Here is a 16326-nt window from a genome sequence, read left to right on the forward strand (position 1 = left end):
ACGTCTTCCATGCAATTTGCCATTACTGAATTGAAGCCCTATCCCCTATTTAACCTCTTGGTTAAAGGAAGGGATATACACCCCAAGAGGGCTATAAGTTAAATCTGAGGCAAGTGTAAGTGATTGAATGAAAGTGCCAGGTTCTGAGCCCAGCTCTGTTTTCTAGGCATATGGTGGGTGTGAGACAGGCATATATCCTGATTAGTCTCTGAATAGTTAAGCCTTAGCAGCTCCTTGCTGGTATTTTGTCTAGTTGGGTGTCTTAGTAGGGTTAGTAGGTCCACAGTATAGAAGTCTGAAGTTGAAAAGAACACAGAAATAAGGGAAGAGATGGAATTTTATCAGATACCTGAGAGGTGATGCTGCTGTCATTCAAAAATGTTTCACCAGCTCTGCAAGCCACTGAGCCACGCTGTGGTAGGACGTTGGGGAAGGCCACTCGGCCGAGGGCTGACCCTGCTACTCTTTGGCTGAAGCCTCCAGTTCTTTCCCGCCTCCATGGAACAGTCTTCAGAAACCCCACAATGGTCTTTGCTCTCCTGCTGGGGCTTCTCTTTGTTTTTCTACTTCTTAGCTCCTCTACAAGCTCCAAATAGACTCTGTCTTGGGAAGGGTCTGAGGGGGGCTGTAGGTGAAGAGAGACTCTCCCCTATTTTGTAAAATTTGACCAGGGATCTTGGTTTTCTCTGCCTCCTGCTGAGTCAATCATCAGGACTCTTTTTTTTCCTGCTGTTTTCCGGCAAAGGAAAATATTTTGGTTCTGTCATCTTAAATCTGTTCCATCATATCTGGAGTGTGGTAGCAACAGGAGGGTTGTTTCCCACCTGCTGAGTGGCTGAAATCCCTGCAGGTGTGAGAAGCCCACTTGTTCCAGGTCCCTGCTTGGCATATTACACCATCAGGAGATGCACCCAAGCACTTCATATCTCTTGGGGTCTTCCCCTTTCTGCATCCCTTTCTCCTCCACCCTCAAGTGGAGCTGGTTGGTGTTTTCCCTGCAGAAGGATAGAAAGCCTGTATGCAGTGCCTGCGACTAGGTCACATCACAGAGCTTTGTAGTTTCATATCAATGCCCTGAAGAATTTTTACAGCCCATATTTAACAAGTCAGCCTGAAAATACAGCTGGACCCTATAACTGTTAATTTATTCAGACGAAGTGAAGCTTTTTGGCTAGGTGCCCCTGTTGAGGCCTTGGGGTATACAACTGCAGAATACTGATGATTCTTCCCAGTTTGGACATGGGACTCAAACTGAGCCCTACAGTATAGCCCCTGTCCACTAGCAGGGATCCTCAGCCAAGCCATGGAAGGTTGTAGGTCTGGCTTCCGCTGGACCCAGCTGGGGGACCGTTTCCTCTGGAGAACTGGGGGTGGGGAAAGGGCATTGTAGAAAGCTGAGCCTTTGGCTTTGACTAGCTGCCCTGAGCTTTAATCTAGCATCTAAAGGTTAATAAAACTAACTTTCTATACCCACACTTTCTTTTTCCTTACCTTTCTCCAGCAGGGCCTTAAATATCTTGGAAACGTGATGCATGGGATCTGGTAGACGGGAATGAAGGCTGGCCTAAGTATACACTGGGAAAGCCTTTAATTCCTCTCAAATGTATTTTTCTCTTTTATCACCACTCCCACTAATACCATCTAGGACTAAAGCCACACATTTTCCTAAGGGAAGGCAAGCCATCCAACATTAAATATGGTAAAATTCTATCCAATTTTTGCACATCCAATTGGTGTAAATTATTAGTGAGTGACTCTGGCTTCAGTTAATAAAATTTAAGTAATTTGTTTTAAAATGCCAGCAATAACTTTGTTTAAACTCAACCCACTTCTAGAAGCCTGTATTATAGGATCTAAGAGAACTGTTCCCTTGATTGGTTGTGAAAGGAATACAGGCATACCTCATTTTATTGCACTTCATTTTATTGTACCTTGGAGATATTGAGTTTTTTACAAATTGATGGTTTGTGGCAACCTTGAGTCGAGCAAGTCCATCAGTGCCATTTTTCCAACAGCATTTGTTCACTTCGTGTCTCTGTATCACATTTTGGTAATTCCTGCAATATTTCAAACTTTTTTGTTATTATTATATTGCTATGGTGATCTGTGATTGATGATCTTTGACGTTACTATTGCAAAAAGATTATGACTTGCTGAAGGCTCAGGTGATGGTTAGCATTTTTTAACAATAAAGTATTTTAAAATTAAGGTATGTACATTGTTTTTTTTAGACATAATGCACCTGCACATTTACTAGACTACAGTATAGTGTAAACATAACTTTTTTATGGGCTGGGAAACCAAACAATGTGTGTGACTCACTTTATTGCCATATTCCTTTTACGGTAGTGGTCTGGAACCAAACCTGCAATATCTCTGAGGTCTGCCTGTATGTATACTCTTGAGTGTACATGAAGTCTAATTTCGGTATATGTCAAATAAGTATTTGAATTAACATTGTAATAAAAAATATAGTTCTGTTCCTTGATGCCAAGGAGACAGAACAGGAGGATAGGGTGCTGGATTTGGAGGTGGTATGCCTGAGTTTTAGTCTCTGTCACAGACTGTGACCCTCTCAATTGTAATAATTAATATTCTTGTGCCCAGTTTCCTCCCCCCAAAACTAAGCATGTTGACTTAGTAAGATGACCCACCACTGAAACCCAGCAGTCTTCGTGAGCACACCTTGTGTTCACGGCCAAATGGCTGTTGTTCCTGATGACGGTTGAGTCAAGTAACACCAAGCTCCAGTCCCAAGAAAATTCAAGATACAACATCTTACTATATCAGCCCCTGAACATTATTTTAAAAATATTTCTCACTCTGGAAACAAAAACATTCCTAACCCAAGTTTGAAGGCCTTCTCCTACTTTGGTTAGAAAACTTTCATAACGAAAGAATGCTCTGCTTCAAAGCTCAAAGCAAGTAGGTTTTGAGAGCAGAGTGTCGTTTGTGAATGGGTATAAGGCTGAATTTAGGTATTCTGTTAGTGGTGACAGTTTAACTGGGTCATTAATACACTTGGGAAGAGGCCGAAGAGAAAATGTGCTACATATTAGAACAAGATGTAGGGAATGAGCTTCTCAAGAAGAGGAGGGCACACATTGGCGAGACCTAGATTTTAGTGATTTAATGAATTACAAATCAACAATGGCAAGGGTGCAGGTGATAGAGCCATTTCCCCACAAAGAGCAGATGCCTGGATACAGGCAGTTAGTTACATTGCAAGCATTGTTTTTTTTGTTTGTTTTTTTGCTTCACTTTATCTTGTCTCCCTCTCTTCCTCTTCCTCTTTTAAATACTCTGTTCTAACTTCTGGCAAAGTTTAGTGGGTGACACAGGGCAGGAAGCACTTTTATTTGAAACAGCTCTCCTAGGAAAACTAGCCTTTTCTCCATTTCTGTATATAAAAGTCTAAAACTATCTTGGCATCAACCAAATTTTATCATCCTTTTATATAGCTGTGTCCACCTTGGCAGCATTTAAAAGCAAGGAAGCTTTGAAATGGTTTCTTCGGGATGTAAACATGTTAAAGCCTAATTCACATGCCTGATAGCTAGTCTCCATAAGACCTCAGACATGAGCCAGTTGCCAAATGAAAAGGTTAAGTCAGTTTCTCAAGAGTATCGGATGGATTATATTAATTTACTTCATAACAAGCCTGGTTTCTATATGTAAATGTATTTACTCAACACGTAGGTTCATGATATTGACAGGCTCTGTTCTAGCTGTTTGAATGACATCAGTGCACATACAATAGGGCTCATTTTCTTTTTTATGACTAGGTACTTATGGACTGTATTATCTATCTAATGAGGAAAGTGAAAAAGGTGTGGAAGAAAGAAAGGGCTTCGAAATGCAACCAGCATTTAAATGCTCGCTACAGCTAATTCATCTTTAGAGTGAAATAATCTAATAAAAGCCATGTCAGCCTCAAGGCTTAATAAAGGTTTGGCATGTAGATGCTCTCTAAAAATGCTCTCCAGAGAGTTGACTCTGTGAAACTCAAGAATCCTCTTCAGGCTAGTTCCCTGATAAGTCCTTTATCCCATTTCCCTCCTTCAGGTGGTGTGCCAGTTATATCTGCTCAGACAGGACCATGGAACCCAGCACCCTTAGTCTTCAGTCAATCCACTACAATGGTCCCGGGCACTATGATGGCTGGTCAGCCTTCAGGATTCAGTCAGCCAATCGTCTTTACCACAAGCCCAACTGTTCCAGGTTGGAACCAGCCTTCATCCTTTGCAGCCTCAGCTTCACCTCCAGCCCCTGTAGTCTGGGGCCCGTCAACATCCGTGACACCCAATACTTGGTCATCAACCAGCCCGCTGGGGAATCCTTTTCAGAGCAATGTTTTTCCAGCTCCTACTGTGTCAGCCCAACCCCCTTCTATGCTCTCCTCTCTCCTGGTCACTCCTCCTCAGCCACCTCCCAGAACTGGCCCTCCGAAGGACATCTCCAGCGATGCCTTCGTTGCCTTGGACCCACTTGGGGACAAAGAAGTCAAGGAAGTGAAAGAAATGTTTAAGGACTTCCAACTGCGGCAGCCACCTACTGTGCCAGCAAGGAAAGGAGAACAGAATTCCTCTGGGACTTCAAGTGCCTTCTCCAACTATTTCAACAACAAAGTTGGCATTCCTCAGGAGAATGCAGACCATGATGACTTTGACGCTAATCAACTGTTGAGAAAGATCAATGGTAAGCTACCTACTTCTCTGTCAACTGTACCAACAAGTATTTCACTGTCATATGGGCTCACAGAGTCCCTCAGAAGAACCCTCTCCTGACCCACCAATAGCTTTACTCTTGCTTTTTTTGCCTAGCAGGGGTTATGGAGACAACTTGACCATTTACCTTATGGAGTTAACTGTTTACCTTAGTTAGCTGTTTCTAAGGGCTGGCCCAATGCTGCCCTCTTGTGACAATTCTTAAAAGGGCTGTCAGGAGCTATTGAAATTCAATGGGTCATGGCACCTGGAGGCTGTCTGTGTGATAAGGACTCATTTTTTCATGAGTAGGTATGTATGGACTGTACTACCCATCTAATGAGGAAAGTTAAAAAGGTGTGGTAGAACGAAAGCGCTTCAAAATGCAGCCAGTATTTGAATGCTTGCTGTACTGTATTAGTGATTTAATCTTTCGGAACTTTTACTTCTGTGTTGGCCTCAAGGCTTGGTGAAGGTTTGCCATGTAGGTGCTTTTTTTTTTTTTTTTTTTTTTTTTTGCTGTATGCGGGGCCTCTCACTGTTGTGGCCTATCCCGTTGCGGAGCACAGGCTCCGGACGCGCAGGCTCAGCGGCCATGGCTCACAGGCCCAGCCACTCCACGGCATGTGGGATCTTCCCGGACCGGGGCATGAACCCGTGTCCCCTGCATTGACAGGTGGACTCTCAACCACTGCGCCACCAGGGAAGCCCCATGTAGGTGCTTTTAAGTGAGGGAATTCTGAATCTCTTCCACTTCAAGCGAATATGCATGGCTCCCTCTTCCAAGAAGGGATGAATTTGCCTGTAATAATCACTGGGAGTCCTGGTATTTGGGGGTGATTTTTGTTCCATTGATGTCAATTTCAAAAGTATGGAACTTAGGGCTTCCCTGGTGGCGCAGTGGTTGAGAGTCCACCTGCCGATGCAGGGAACACGGGTTCGTGCCCTGGTCCGGGAAGATCCTGCATGCCGCGGAGTGGCTGGGCCCATGAGCCATGGCCGCTGAGCCTGTGCGTCTGGAGCAAGTATGGAACTTAATTTCTAAGATAAGCCTGACTGGAGAACTTGTGCATGTATTTGGGGAAAGCTTGTCTACTGACTACTTTTTCACCTTCTAGAACTACCAAAGCCAGCTCCCAGACAAGGTGCCCTGCCAGTTTCCAAATCTGCTGACAATGCATTTGAGAACCCCTTCTCTAAAGATTCTTTCCATTCATCACCAGCCTCTGTAAGTATCAACTATTAGAAGATGATGCTCCAAAGTACACACCACATAGAGTTACCGCCTCCTGAATTAACCTTGCTTGTATCTTTGATGGTAAAGGACATTTGAATAAGATTTATCATTGAGGGCCATCGCAGTGTAAACCTCAACTCAAACTGGGGAAAGATTATTTTTGCAAGAACTACTCTCCTGAACTTGAGAAACAAATATCATATAGAAAAGTCCTTTGTACCTCACTTAACCTAGCTCGGGAAAGCACTTTGAAAGAAAATTGAGCCAAAATACTATCTTTAAAATTTTTTCAAAGATTTAAGTTCCTAATTTCCCACCCATAACTACTTAGCTCATAAAAATAATATTTTGCATTGGGAGGCAAACATAATTCTGAAACTTGGTTTTGATGTAAATAATACACACACACACACACACACATCAATCACAAGCAGGCAAACACAAATCATCATAGACCCATACAATATCTGATTAGTCTGTGACCTAAGTGATTTTTTCTAAAGGGATCTGAGAAGTCTTAATTATAGCTGTTTTCTTACAATTGTAATTATAGTTATTGACTAGATGGTTTTATCTCCATAGATGGCTTCTCCTCAATCCACATCTTCTGATGTATATAGGGATCCATTTGGAAATCCTTTTGCCTAACTTCTGTAAGTAGAAGATCCTACTAAGCTTAGGTTTGGTGAAAAAGGGTGGCATGGGGGTAAGGGTGACATTTTAATTTTAGATTCGGAAAGAAGTTAAATCTCTGTAATGGAGAAGTAAAAGATATGGAACACTATACTTAACTAATTTAGTAATGAATAGGCTGGCCATTTAGGAATAGAGTTCTCATACATATAGAAAACAGTACTATACTCCTATGGATATGGATTTCTGTCATCCTGTGTTTTTGATATTTCACTTCTGGATGGAAGTAAAACTCAATATAACACTTAGCCTTCTAGATTTTTGACCTTCATATTGAAGTGATTGCAAAGCTTCCTAGTAATTACTCAGTTTTCTATAGAAGCTTCAAAATCTGGGGACCTTCTGAAGCCACCAAACAGGTCAGCCAAACAGATCATGATCACAACACTTCTGCCTCCCAAATCAATAGGTATTTCTTTGTGAGGGGCCTCAAATTAGTCTGAACTAGTCTGGCGATGTTAAATCCCAAAGTGGTGACAGCTGCCGGTACCTCCTTCAAAAGTAGTATGAGCTTACATGAGTCTGCTGGTGGGTTTTATCCTTGGTGAGTTATTGTGTGTAACCACCTTAGACTGAGACCCGGGAAGGGGAAAGGGGGAGGGGTGTTTTTCTTTCTCAACAGTGAGTGGAAGCGACTTCAATCTTAAAAGGTTGAAGTTAGTGGAGGAGAGGAGACTTATCTGCATTTTGAAAGGGGTGAACAACAGGAAGAATGAAAAGAACCCAAACCCGTTTTTTTTTCAGTCTTGCCCCATTCAAGTGAGACTACCAAACTATGTCTTGACCCACATAGAACTGAATTCTTTTAAATAGATAAATATCTTAAATCTGATACCAACAATAAGATTTGAGTTTATTTGCAATTTGGATTAGCCCCCCTCACTCCACTTCTGTAATTACAGTATTTCTGAAAGTGCTTTTCTGTAAAATCAGCTTCAGAGAACCGAGTGAGATTACTGAAAAGACAAATTCCTGGGCCCCAGCCCTAAGGAATCCCCCTCAGTGCTGAGGAAAAGCTTCACTTTAACGAGAGTCCAGATGATTTCTAATGTTAATAAAGCAGCGTAATATATGGAAGATGTTGAAGGGCTAGAAGTCTTGACAGAGACTCATTATTGCTTCCTCTCCAGGGGAGGCACACACGGACAATAGAAAGGAACAAACTGCACTGGAAGTCTAGGAGGATTGTTTGTGCTAAATTGAATTGACTCGAGTTCTCTTTGGAGGCCCTTTCTTCTTTAGGTCATGAAGGAAGGATAATTTTGGTCAACCTGCTGAATATATAGATTGAGGGGTAGGGAGGACAAGTGCCATGGGAGAAAATAGCTAACATTATTGAGCACTTGTGTTAATCGCTTTATTACAGATTCTACATCGACTATTCTATCCAATCCTCTTGAATCGGTCCTAGGAGATACTATGACTGACATTTTTAAATAATGACTTAATATTTAATACCTTGATAGTCAACCCAAAATTTCTAACCATGGTTTTTTCTTCTTCACACCTCTCTAGGAACTTGGCATGCTCACAATCCAGAGGAACAAAAAGGTTGGCCTTAGTAGTCAAGGACAAAGCTAATAAGCAGACAAGTCCTGACCTCTGCCCTTGTTCTAGCTTTGACATATTATCTGTTGCCTTATTTCTTGCTGCCTCTTCCACTTGTAGAATGCCTTCCACTTTCTGTTTAGCTAAACTGAATCTATGGACTTAAATAAATTAAGAACCTAAACTCTCTAGCTTAAATGTAAATGAAGTAGTTTCCCTCCTTGAACCCTTGTTTATTGTGTCCCTAGAACCTTCTAGAACACTGTGCTGTGTACCCTCTGGCTGGGCGATGCAGCCACCACAACCCCTCAGATCATACTGTTTTGAATAAATTTTAAAAGCCTTACTGTTCAGAGTGTTTGGGGGTTCTGTTTCAGAGCATAAAACCTAAAGATTGTGGTAGAACAAGGCACCTTCTTAAACCTTGCTTCAGACCATCACTTACAGAGCATTTTTAAAGTAAAATGGAAGCAAGTTCAGCTTCTCTCTGGGGACTTTGAACACACCTAAGAACGTTTTTAAAGATATAACCTCTTTCTGAACATTATTCTTCTCTCAAGGGCAAGATTGTCCTTTCTCCAATCTCTTGCTAGCTATTGCAAATGAGGGAAAATCATTTTTCATCTCTCCTCTTCTTTTCCCTCTGATTCTCTTTTCAGTCATTTTTACTCCTGGGTTTATATAACATTACCTCTCTTTCACAAACAACAGAGTTTTATGGGGCAAAAAAATCTAATGATTCACAGATCTGAAGCCTCTCTGCCTTCTCAGTAATCTCTAATCCCAGTAACTAGAATTGCAAATGGGCACAACCTTTATCCTTTCTATGGAATAGGAGGCCATCCTCCTGAGCTGAAGTTCCAGAAGAGCAGCTCATGTTGAAGAAAAATTGAACTCAATTCAGCAAAGAAGGACCATATTCTGAAGAGAGACACATCACAAAGTTAAATGTGATAGTGCCAAACATATTAGGTGCTTATTTGGGGTAATGCCAGGCCTTTATCAAGTAACTGGAAAGCTTTCTTGATGCCACACAGTCTTACAGTTAGTAGGATGATAAATTGGAGAAAAAATCGGCGGTGTTATTAAAAATCTAATGCCTGCAACATTTTTCTCCTCATAACCGTGGAAACCTTTCCAGTTCATTTTCAGTCCTATTGTCAGCACAGTTCAAAGGGTTTGTTCTTGCCATATGAGTTTTGTTTTGTTTTGTTTTGTTTATGTTGGGTTTTTTAATGTTGTCTCTTGACCCCTAGTGCTCAGGTTCTTGTGGGTGTTAATCAACCACATACAATGTTATCTTTAGGTGGAAGAAGAGGATGACTGCTCAGGATCTAAACAAGATGGTGGCCTCCTGAACCTCTACTGATTAGCTCCAAGTAGTCCGAGCTAAAGTCCTGTGGTTTTACGTTGAATGATAATAGCTGATCACGTATGGCATCATTTTCCATCTGACTTCCCACTCAGTCATTATCAACACAGACTTGAAATAGTATTTTATATGTCCAAATACCTAAATGTGCTAACTGGAGGCAATTATTTCTAGGGAATTGAATTTTTGGAAGTGAGGAACAGCCACACAATTGTTTTGTACATACTTATTTTCTTGTGCACTTTTCTGTATGCAAAGAAAGCTATAAATTTACTCATTTCAATAAACTGGAATGGCAGAATCTCATGTGTTACCATCAGTTCATTTGACCCCTGCTTTCAGTTGACGTAGTAAGTCAAGGTATAGCGTACACCAGGGTAAGGTCAGCAAATGTTAGTTATAATAGATTCTGGATAGTCACAAGAATGAAAAAGTGGAAATCCATGAAATAGGACCACAGGTAAATTACTGTCTCATGCCTTTCAAGCTTCTATTTTCTCTCTCAGACCTATACATAGTCCTTCCCTGGGAGTTTAATGGGAGTCCAGCGGATAAGACCTGTACCAGAACAACCTCAATTATGTCTAGTATAAAAATCATTCCTGGGCTTCCCTGGTGGCGCAGTGGTTGAGAGTCTGCCTGCTGATGCAGGGGACATGGGTTCGTGCCCCAGTCTGGAAAGATCCCACGTGCCATGGAGCGGCTGGGCCCGTGAGCCATGGCCGCTGAGCCTGCGCATCCAGAGCCTGTGCTCCACAACGGGAGAGGCCACAACACTGAGAGGCCTGCGTACTGCAAAAAAATCATTCTTTAGTGAACTGTTGGTTCATGCCTTTTACCCTTTGCCTCTCCTTGTTCTTTAGTTAGCCATGTTTGAGTTCATCAAAACACAACTGTGTGGACTGGTCCAGACTTGTATAAGCTACTCAGAAGAGGCTTCTGAGCTTCTGAGTTAGGTGGTCAGGCCGATGCTCAAATGTCTTTAGCACTAGGACACTCTTAAACACTCTCCCTTATTAAAAAAAGTTCAAGGCTCTCATTCATTTCAAGAATTCCTAGAGCTACAGGGAAGATGACCCCAAGGCAGACCCTGCTTGAGTGTAGAAGTCTTGGTGTTAAACTTGACTCCTCTAGGGAATAAGATGAACTTGACAGAGTAGGTGTCATTGATTGGCATTTACTGTTAGGGGATGTTTGGTAGTACTGCCTTACCTTTCCCTTTAACTGAAACATTTGGTCTCTTTCTGACAAGGAGTAGAATATGGAGCATGTAAGCAGCTTCCAGTAAACCACAGATGAACTGGAGAAGGCTGCTGATAAGCACAGGTTGCACAAACATTGTGGCTTATCCAAATGCTCTGCAGTGTATCTAACCCACAGACCTTGTGTGATATTGCCATTTGGTTTAAGCAAGATCTTGCCAGAGCTTAACCCTTGCTCGTGTGTACAAGGGATGACATTCACTTCAGTGTAGTAGGAACTACTGTTGACCAAGCCGAGGGAGGTGCTTCCTGAAGTGTCCCTGCAAAGTAGAAACAGACCTCTTTAGAGTCTCTTAGTAGCAGTGGTGTTCACACCTGTAAGCCAGGAATTCAGCTTTTAGGGTAACACTATTATCACAGAAGAGGGTTTCATTTAAGCGTCACATAGATCTAAGCTAAAAGCTGAACTTTAACAGCCAGCCTGGGCCTCCACTTCTCTCACATACAGGCAATACAAAGGGAGAAGATATTGATTTTCTCAAAATAATCTTGCATTTGTGAAGTGTTCTACCATTTACACAACATAACTTCATTCTGTTGCTACTGTAATTCTGCAAAGTGGGAGCTGTTATTGTTCCAGCTCATCTGAGAATGTCATCCATGCTTTAAAATGGCTACAATCTGCTTCAACTCTTTGAGTGGTTTCCAAGGTATTTGATTGTGGAACTGTGCATCTTAACTACCTTTACTATAGAAGTTAGTAAAGCTGAAAGCTTGATTTCCCAGCCTCCCTTGCACGTAGCTGTGGCCATGAGACCACATTCTGGACAATGAACCATAGCTGAGGTCTCATTCAGCTATGCAGGGAGATCGTTTCAGGCAGTGATTTCAAACTCCTCCGTCAAAATGTTAACCATCATGTCTCGAGAGCCAAACAGAGTATGATTCTGTGTCTTTCCTGTTCTGACGACAGGGAGGGGAAAGAAGAGAGGATATAGTTAACTCAGGAGTTTGGTTGACCCTGCAGTAAGCTGACAAGTGAGGACTCTGACCCATATTCCTGGAATAGCTTCAATACAAAGTCTCTTAGTGAAAGACAGGAGCTCCCCAACAGTCCCTGGTAAATATTTAAGCTATTATAACCGTTGGAGGAGATTGCTAAATAATAAAATGCCTAATTCTTGCTGGGAAATGCTATGTTTTAACGAACCCCCTTCTATTAAAAACAACTACATCTCATGTCCTAAGTCGATATGCCAAACATGGACACACACGGGCTGTGGCGGCAGCAGCCCTGTTAACGTGTCCTAATTACAGCAATGCTGATGGACAAGGCCCGCCCAGGTGTCATCTCACTTAATGAGGGACTGAGCTCCTTGTTCTCCCTTGCTTCTCTGAAAGTATGTGCTTAATTACTGGACCTCTACCATGTGCTGAATTCATACGAGTGACAGTCTCCAGGGAGATGACAGTGGTGGCTGCTCGTGGCAAGGAAACTGGGCTTCTGCGGGGACCAAAGATGGAGTGATCATAAAAGAAGAAGAAGAAGAAAAAAAATAAAACAAAAAACTCCAACTATGAAGGGCTCCAGACTAAGTTTTCCTTATGATGTTAGCTGTGGGGTTTTCTGTCAATTCTTTTTCATTTGCTTGACTTCAATCTCTATTATCTTACCTTAATTGTAAGATAGAGAAATTACTCCTGGTCCAAAAGTTACAGGGTGGCCTGACTGGTCTGAGTCTGGGTTTTGGATGTTTCTGGGGTGTGTCTGAGGCTGCCTCCACCAGGTACCTACTTACACTGATGGATCATCACAGAACATTTTGTTTGGGAGCAGCTAAGAGAAGTGCTGGAACACAGGAGCTATAGCAGAGAGGGGTGAGAAAGAGAAGGAAGGGTCAATAGGACATTGCCTCCCTGTCTCCCTCACTGGCCTGTGAAACTGGTAGAGAGCCTTGATGGTGGAAACAATAGGGTTGAAAGAAGGAGGAATTCTCTTCTTCTGATGAAAGAAATTGGGCAAGGCAGGCAGTTCAGGGCCCATGAGTCCACTAGTAATGAATGGACAAGAGTAATGGAAGGCTCACAGTGGCTAAAATTAGTAGGGGATTATTTTTTTCACAAAAAAGTCTAGATTGATGGCTGCTGGTGTTGTCTCAGCAGCTCAACAAGACCCTCAAGGACACAGATGCTTAGCTTTTCACTCCAACTTTTATAGCCTTTGGGTTTTTTCTTATGTTTATTTCCTAATGGTCACAAGATGGCTGCATAGCACCAAATAGGATATTACTGTTCAAGGAGAGCAGAAAGGGAAAGGCAGTACAATCAATGTCTGCTCCTCGAACCAGGCATTTTGGTTTTCCCCAAGCCTTTCCAGTGGACTTCAGCTATGGCTCGCTGGCCGGAATGTGGTCAAGTGGTCACTGCTAAGTGTAAGGGAGGCTGGGAAATCAAGCTTTTAACTTTACCAACTTCTATAGGAAGGAAGAGGCAGGGCTGGCTGTATCATTTGTGGGGCTCAGAGCAAAATAAAAACAAAAATGGAGCAAAGGGCTTCCCTGGAGGAGCAGTGATTGAGGGTCTGCCTGCCGATGCAGGAGACACGGGTTCGTGCCCTGGTCCTGGAAGATCCCACATGCCGCAGAGCGGCTGGGCCCGTGAGCCATGGCCACTGAGCCTGCATGTCCAGAGCCTGTGCTCCGCAACGGGAGAGGCCACAACAGTGAGAGGCCCGTGTACCGCAAAAAAAAAAAAAAAAAAAAAAAAAAGGAGCAAAAATCCATTGTTCAAAAAGCAGGGGAAAAAGTACCATTAAAGGCAATAAAATATAAAGCTATCTCCTTTCTTCTGAAATCTCTCTCTTAACATGATGTATTTTGTTTTCCATTTAATGTTGTTCTAAGTAAAGAAAAATTAAAATGTTAAAATATTAGCGTGAATTTTAACTCTTATCTTTAATTTATATGTGGAATCACTGAAATTACACAATTTTTGTATTTCATAACTCATATATGCACATGTATTTGCACGTATTTCATTCTTCTCAGAACCATTAGAAACACTGCACAAAGTTAACTCAACTGTTTTTAATTCACTTCTTGATACATGTGCATCCTACCAGCACATCTCACTAATGAGTAAAAAAAGATAGAAAAAAAGAAACTACGTGTTACCCTATTTTTTCTTTCCTTCTACATTGTTATTTTAAGCATTACATGGATGCTGATGCAGGGAAGGAACACTAGTAAGAAAGATATGATAATGTTTCTTGGTCATTTGTGGGGTTTTGTGTGGGTTGGAAGGAAGTTCTGGTTCAGAGAGTGTGACTTCTCAGGGCTGTCAGTGTCCCACCCACAGCCACTTCACCCCCTCAACTTAGTCTTAGAGAAACACACTTACCTTATACTCACTTTTACTTTGAGCCACTGAACTCCCACACATCATAAATCCACCTGAATCCCATGTTCACAGGGCAACATAAACACTCTGTGCAAATGGGGTGTCATGGAAAGGGGACACACAGTGCATATTTCTTCTGCTTGTGCACAGGCTGGCTCCACTTTCCCATCAAACTCTGCTTTCAAAACAGAAGTCCCAACGTAAAATTCAGAATTTCAAGATGGCACCAGCAGAGCATTAAACAAAGCCTGGGGCCCTCCTGAGTGCTGAGCCCTGTGCTACTTCACATGCCCATGAAGTCAGTCCTGGCAAGAGGGCCTTGGAAATGGGTGACAGATTAACTAATGTGCTTCCCACATGTCTGGGTCATAGTTTAACCCCAAGTTGGCCGACCTCCAAATGTAGATCAGGGCAGTCTTTGACTCCATAGCACCCTCAGGGCAGAAGAGAAGCACAGCTGAGAGCACAATCAGCAAAGCTAATGGTAAGGCACTTTTACTAGAAGGTAGAAGCTAAAGAATGTAGAGGACTAGTCTCTGTAAGTTAGTACCATGAAGTCACCACACATAATAAAATGGAAGGGGGCGAGAAACTACAAATCACTGCACAGGAGGCTTCAACGTTTTTTATTTATTTATTTATTTATTTATTTTTGGCTGCATTGGGTCTTCGTTGCTGCGTGTGGTCTTTCTCTAGTTGTGGCGAGCGAGGGCTACTCTTCGTTACGGTGCGCGGGCTTCTCACTGCGGTGGCTTCTCACTGCGGTGGCTTCTCTTATTGTGGAGCACCGGCTCTAGGCATGCAGGCTTCAGTAGTTGTGGCATGCGGGCTCAGTATCTGTGGCATGTGGGCTCAGTAGTTGTGGCTTGCGGGCTTTAGAGTGCAGGCTCAGTAGTTGTGGCACACAGGCTTAGTTGCTCTGCGACATGTGGCATCTTCCCGGACAAGGGCTCAAACCTGTGTCCCCTGCATTGGCAGGTGGATTCTTTTTTTTTTTTTTTTTAATTGTATAAGCTTTAAGAGGCTCAGTTTTCATAAATATAAATAGATGAATCTTCAACAACATTGATATTTAGTAAATGAAAAGTCACACAGACAAGGTATAAGAACATAAATGGTTCTGAGAGGAAATATTACCTAATGTTTAAAGATAAGATATGTTCCCTGGCCTATAAAAGCTAGGAACTCATTACTAAATCTTTTCATAAAACTGTTTTATAGCATGTAAAAATTCCCACTATAACTAATGCACTTCTGTTTTCAAAATAAATAGGATTTTTGTTATCGTGCCTTGGGCAGTCATCAATAATCATACCATATCACATGACTACAGCTCATAGCCTCCCTACCTGTTACCACTACTCTTTTTTTTTTTATTCCAACAGAAAGTCACAAAAATTATAATCATCCTCATCAGTTCACTCAGTCCCATGTAATTAATTTTTTTCATCTTGATCTTTTGTTAGCACTTTTATGAATTCATCAGTTTTCCATTAGAGTTCTGAAAATGCTTATTCATTCAGTTCAGCAGTATAGTCAATTACCAGAAACCTGTACTTGTCAGAGGCTTTTCCACTAATTCCTTGAAGATAAAACCCTTTTATAGGAACATTTTTGCAAAAGCATCAAAGTACACCAAGAACTGTCTGTAAATGACAAAAGACTTAAAAATGACCATGGTTAAAGATTTGATGAAAATTCATAATAATGCAATTGACAAGGAAATTTAGTTATTTCTGAGATATACATTTTAAAGTAATAACTAGAATTATGACTTATAACATTATACCAGAACATATAAGATTTTTAGAAATTTCATGTAATGTCTGAAACATTTATATTAACATATTTCCACACAAATAACCCAAAGAAAGTTTAGTATTAGTTGTTTTTTGTTGTTTGTTTGTTTTATTCATACTGCAGGTTCTTATTAGTCATCAATTTTATACACATCAGTGTATACACGTCAATCCCAATCAGCAGGCGGATTCTTAACCACTGCGCCACCAGGGAAGTCCAGGAGGCTTCAATGTTAGTACAGCTTAATTTGAACTCAAAGGGATGTGCCATTTCAGTTAAAAGGATCCTGAGGGGAGGACTGTGAAACTCCTGAGTAATTACTTGCTAAAGGGCTTTGAGATTCTTCATTTTAAGGACGTTGCAACTCTT

General features: G+C 41.7%; 1 protein-coding gene across 1 annotated transcript in view; it reads left to right on the forward strand.

The window, feature by feature from the left end:
* Positions 1-9857, forward strand: part of DAB2 (DAB adaptor protein 2) — a 52598-nt gene extending 42741 nt beyond the window's left edge. Inside the window, exons 12-15 of the mRNA XM_079703339.1 lie at positions 4066-4698; positions 5825-5934; positions 8152-8187; positions 9491-9857. Of these exons, the coding sequence (XP_079559465.1) occupies positions 4066-4698; positions 5825-5934; positions 8152-8187; positions 9491-9553 (842 nt within the window). The 3' untranslated portion in view covers positions 9554-9857. The remainder of the gene's footprint in view (positions 1-4065; positions 4699-5824; positions 5935-8151; positions 8188-9490) is intronic.
* The last annotated feature ends 6469 nt before the right edge of the window (positions 9858-16326 follow it).

This window comes from Hyperoodon ampullatus (assembly GCF_949752795.1).
Source record: "Hyperoodon ampullatus genome assembly, chromosome: 4".
Taxonomy (NCBI): domain Eukaryota; kingdom Metazoa; phylum Chordata; class Mammalia; order Artiodactyla; family Ziphiidae; genus Hyperoodon; species Hyperoodon ampullatus.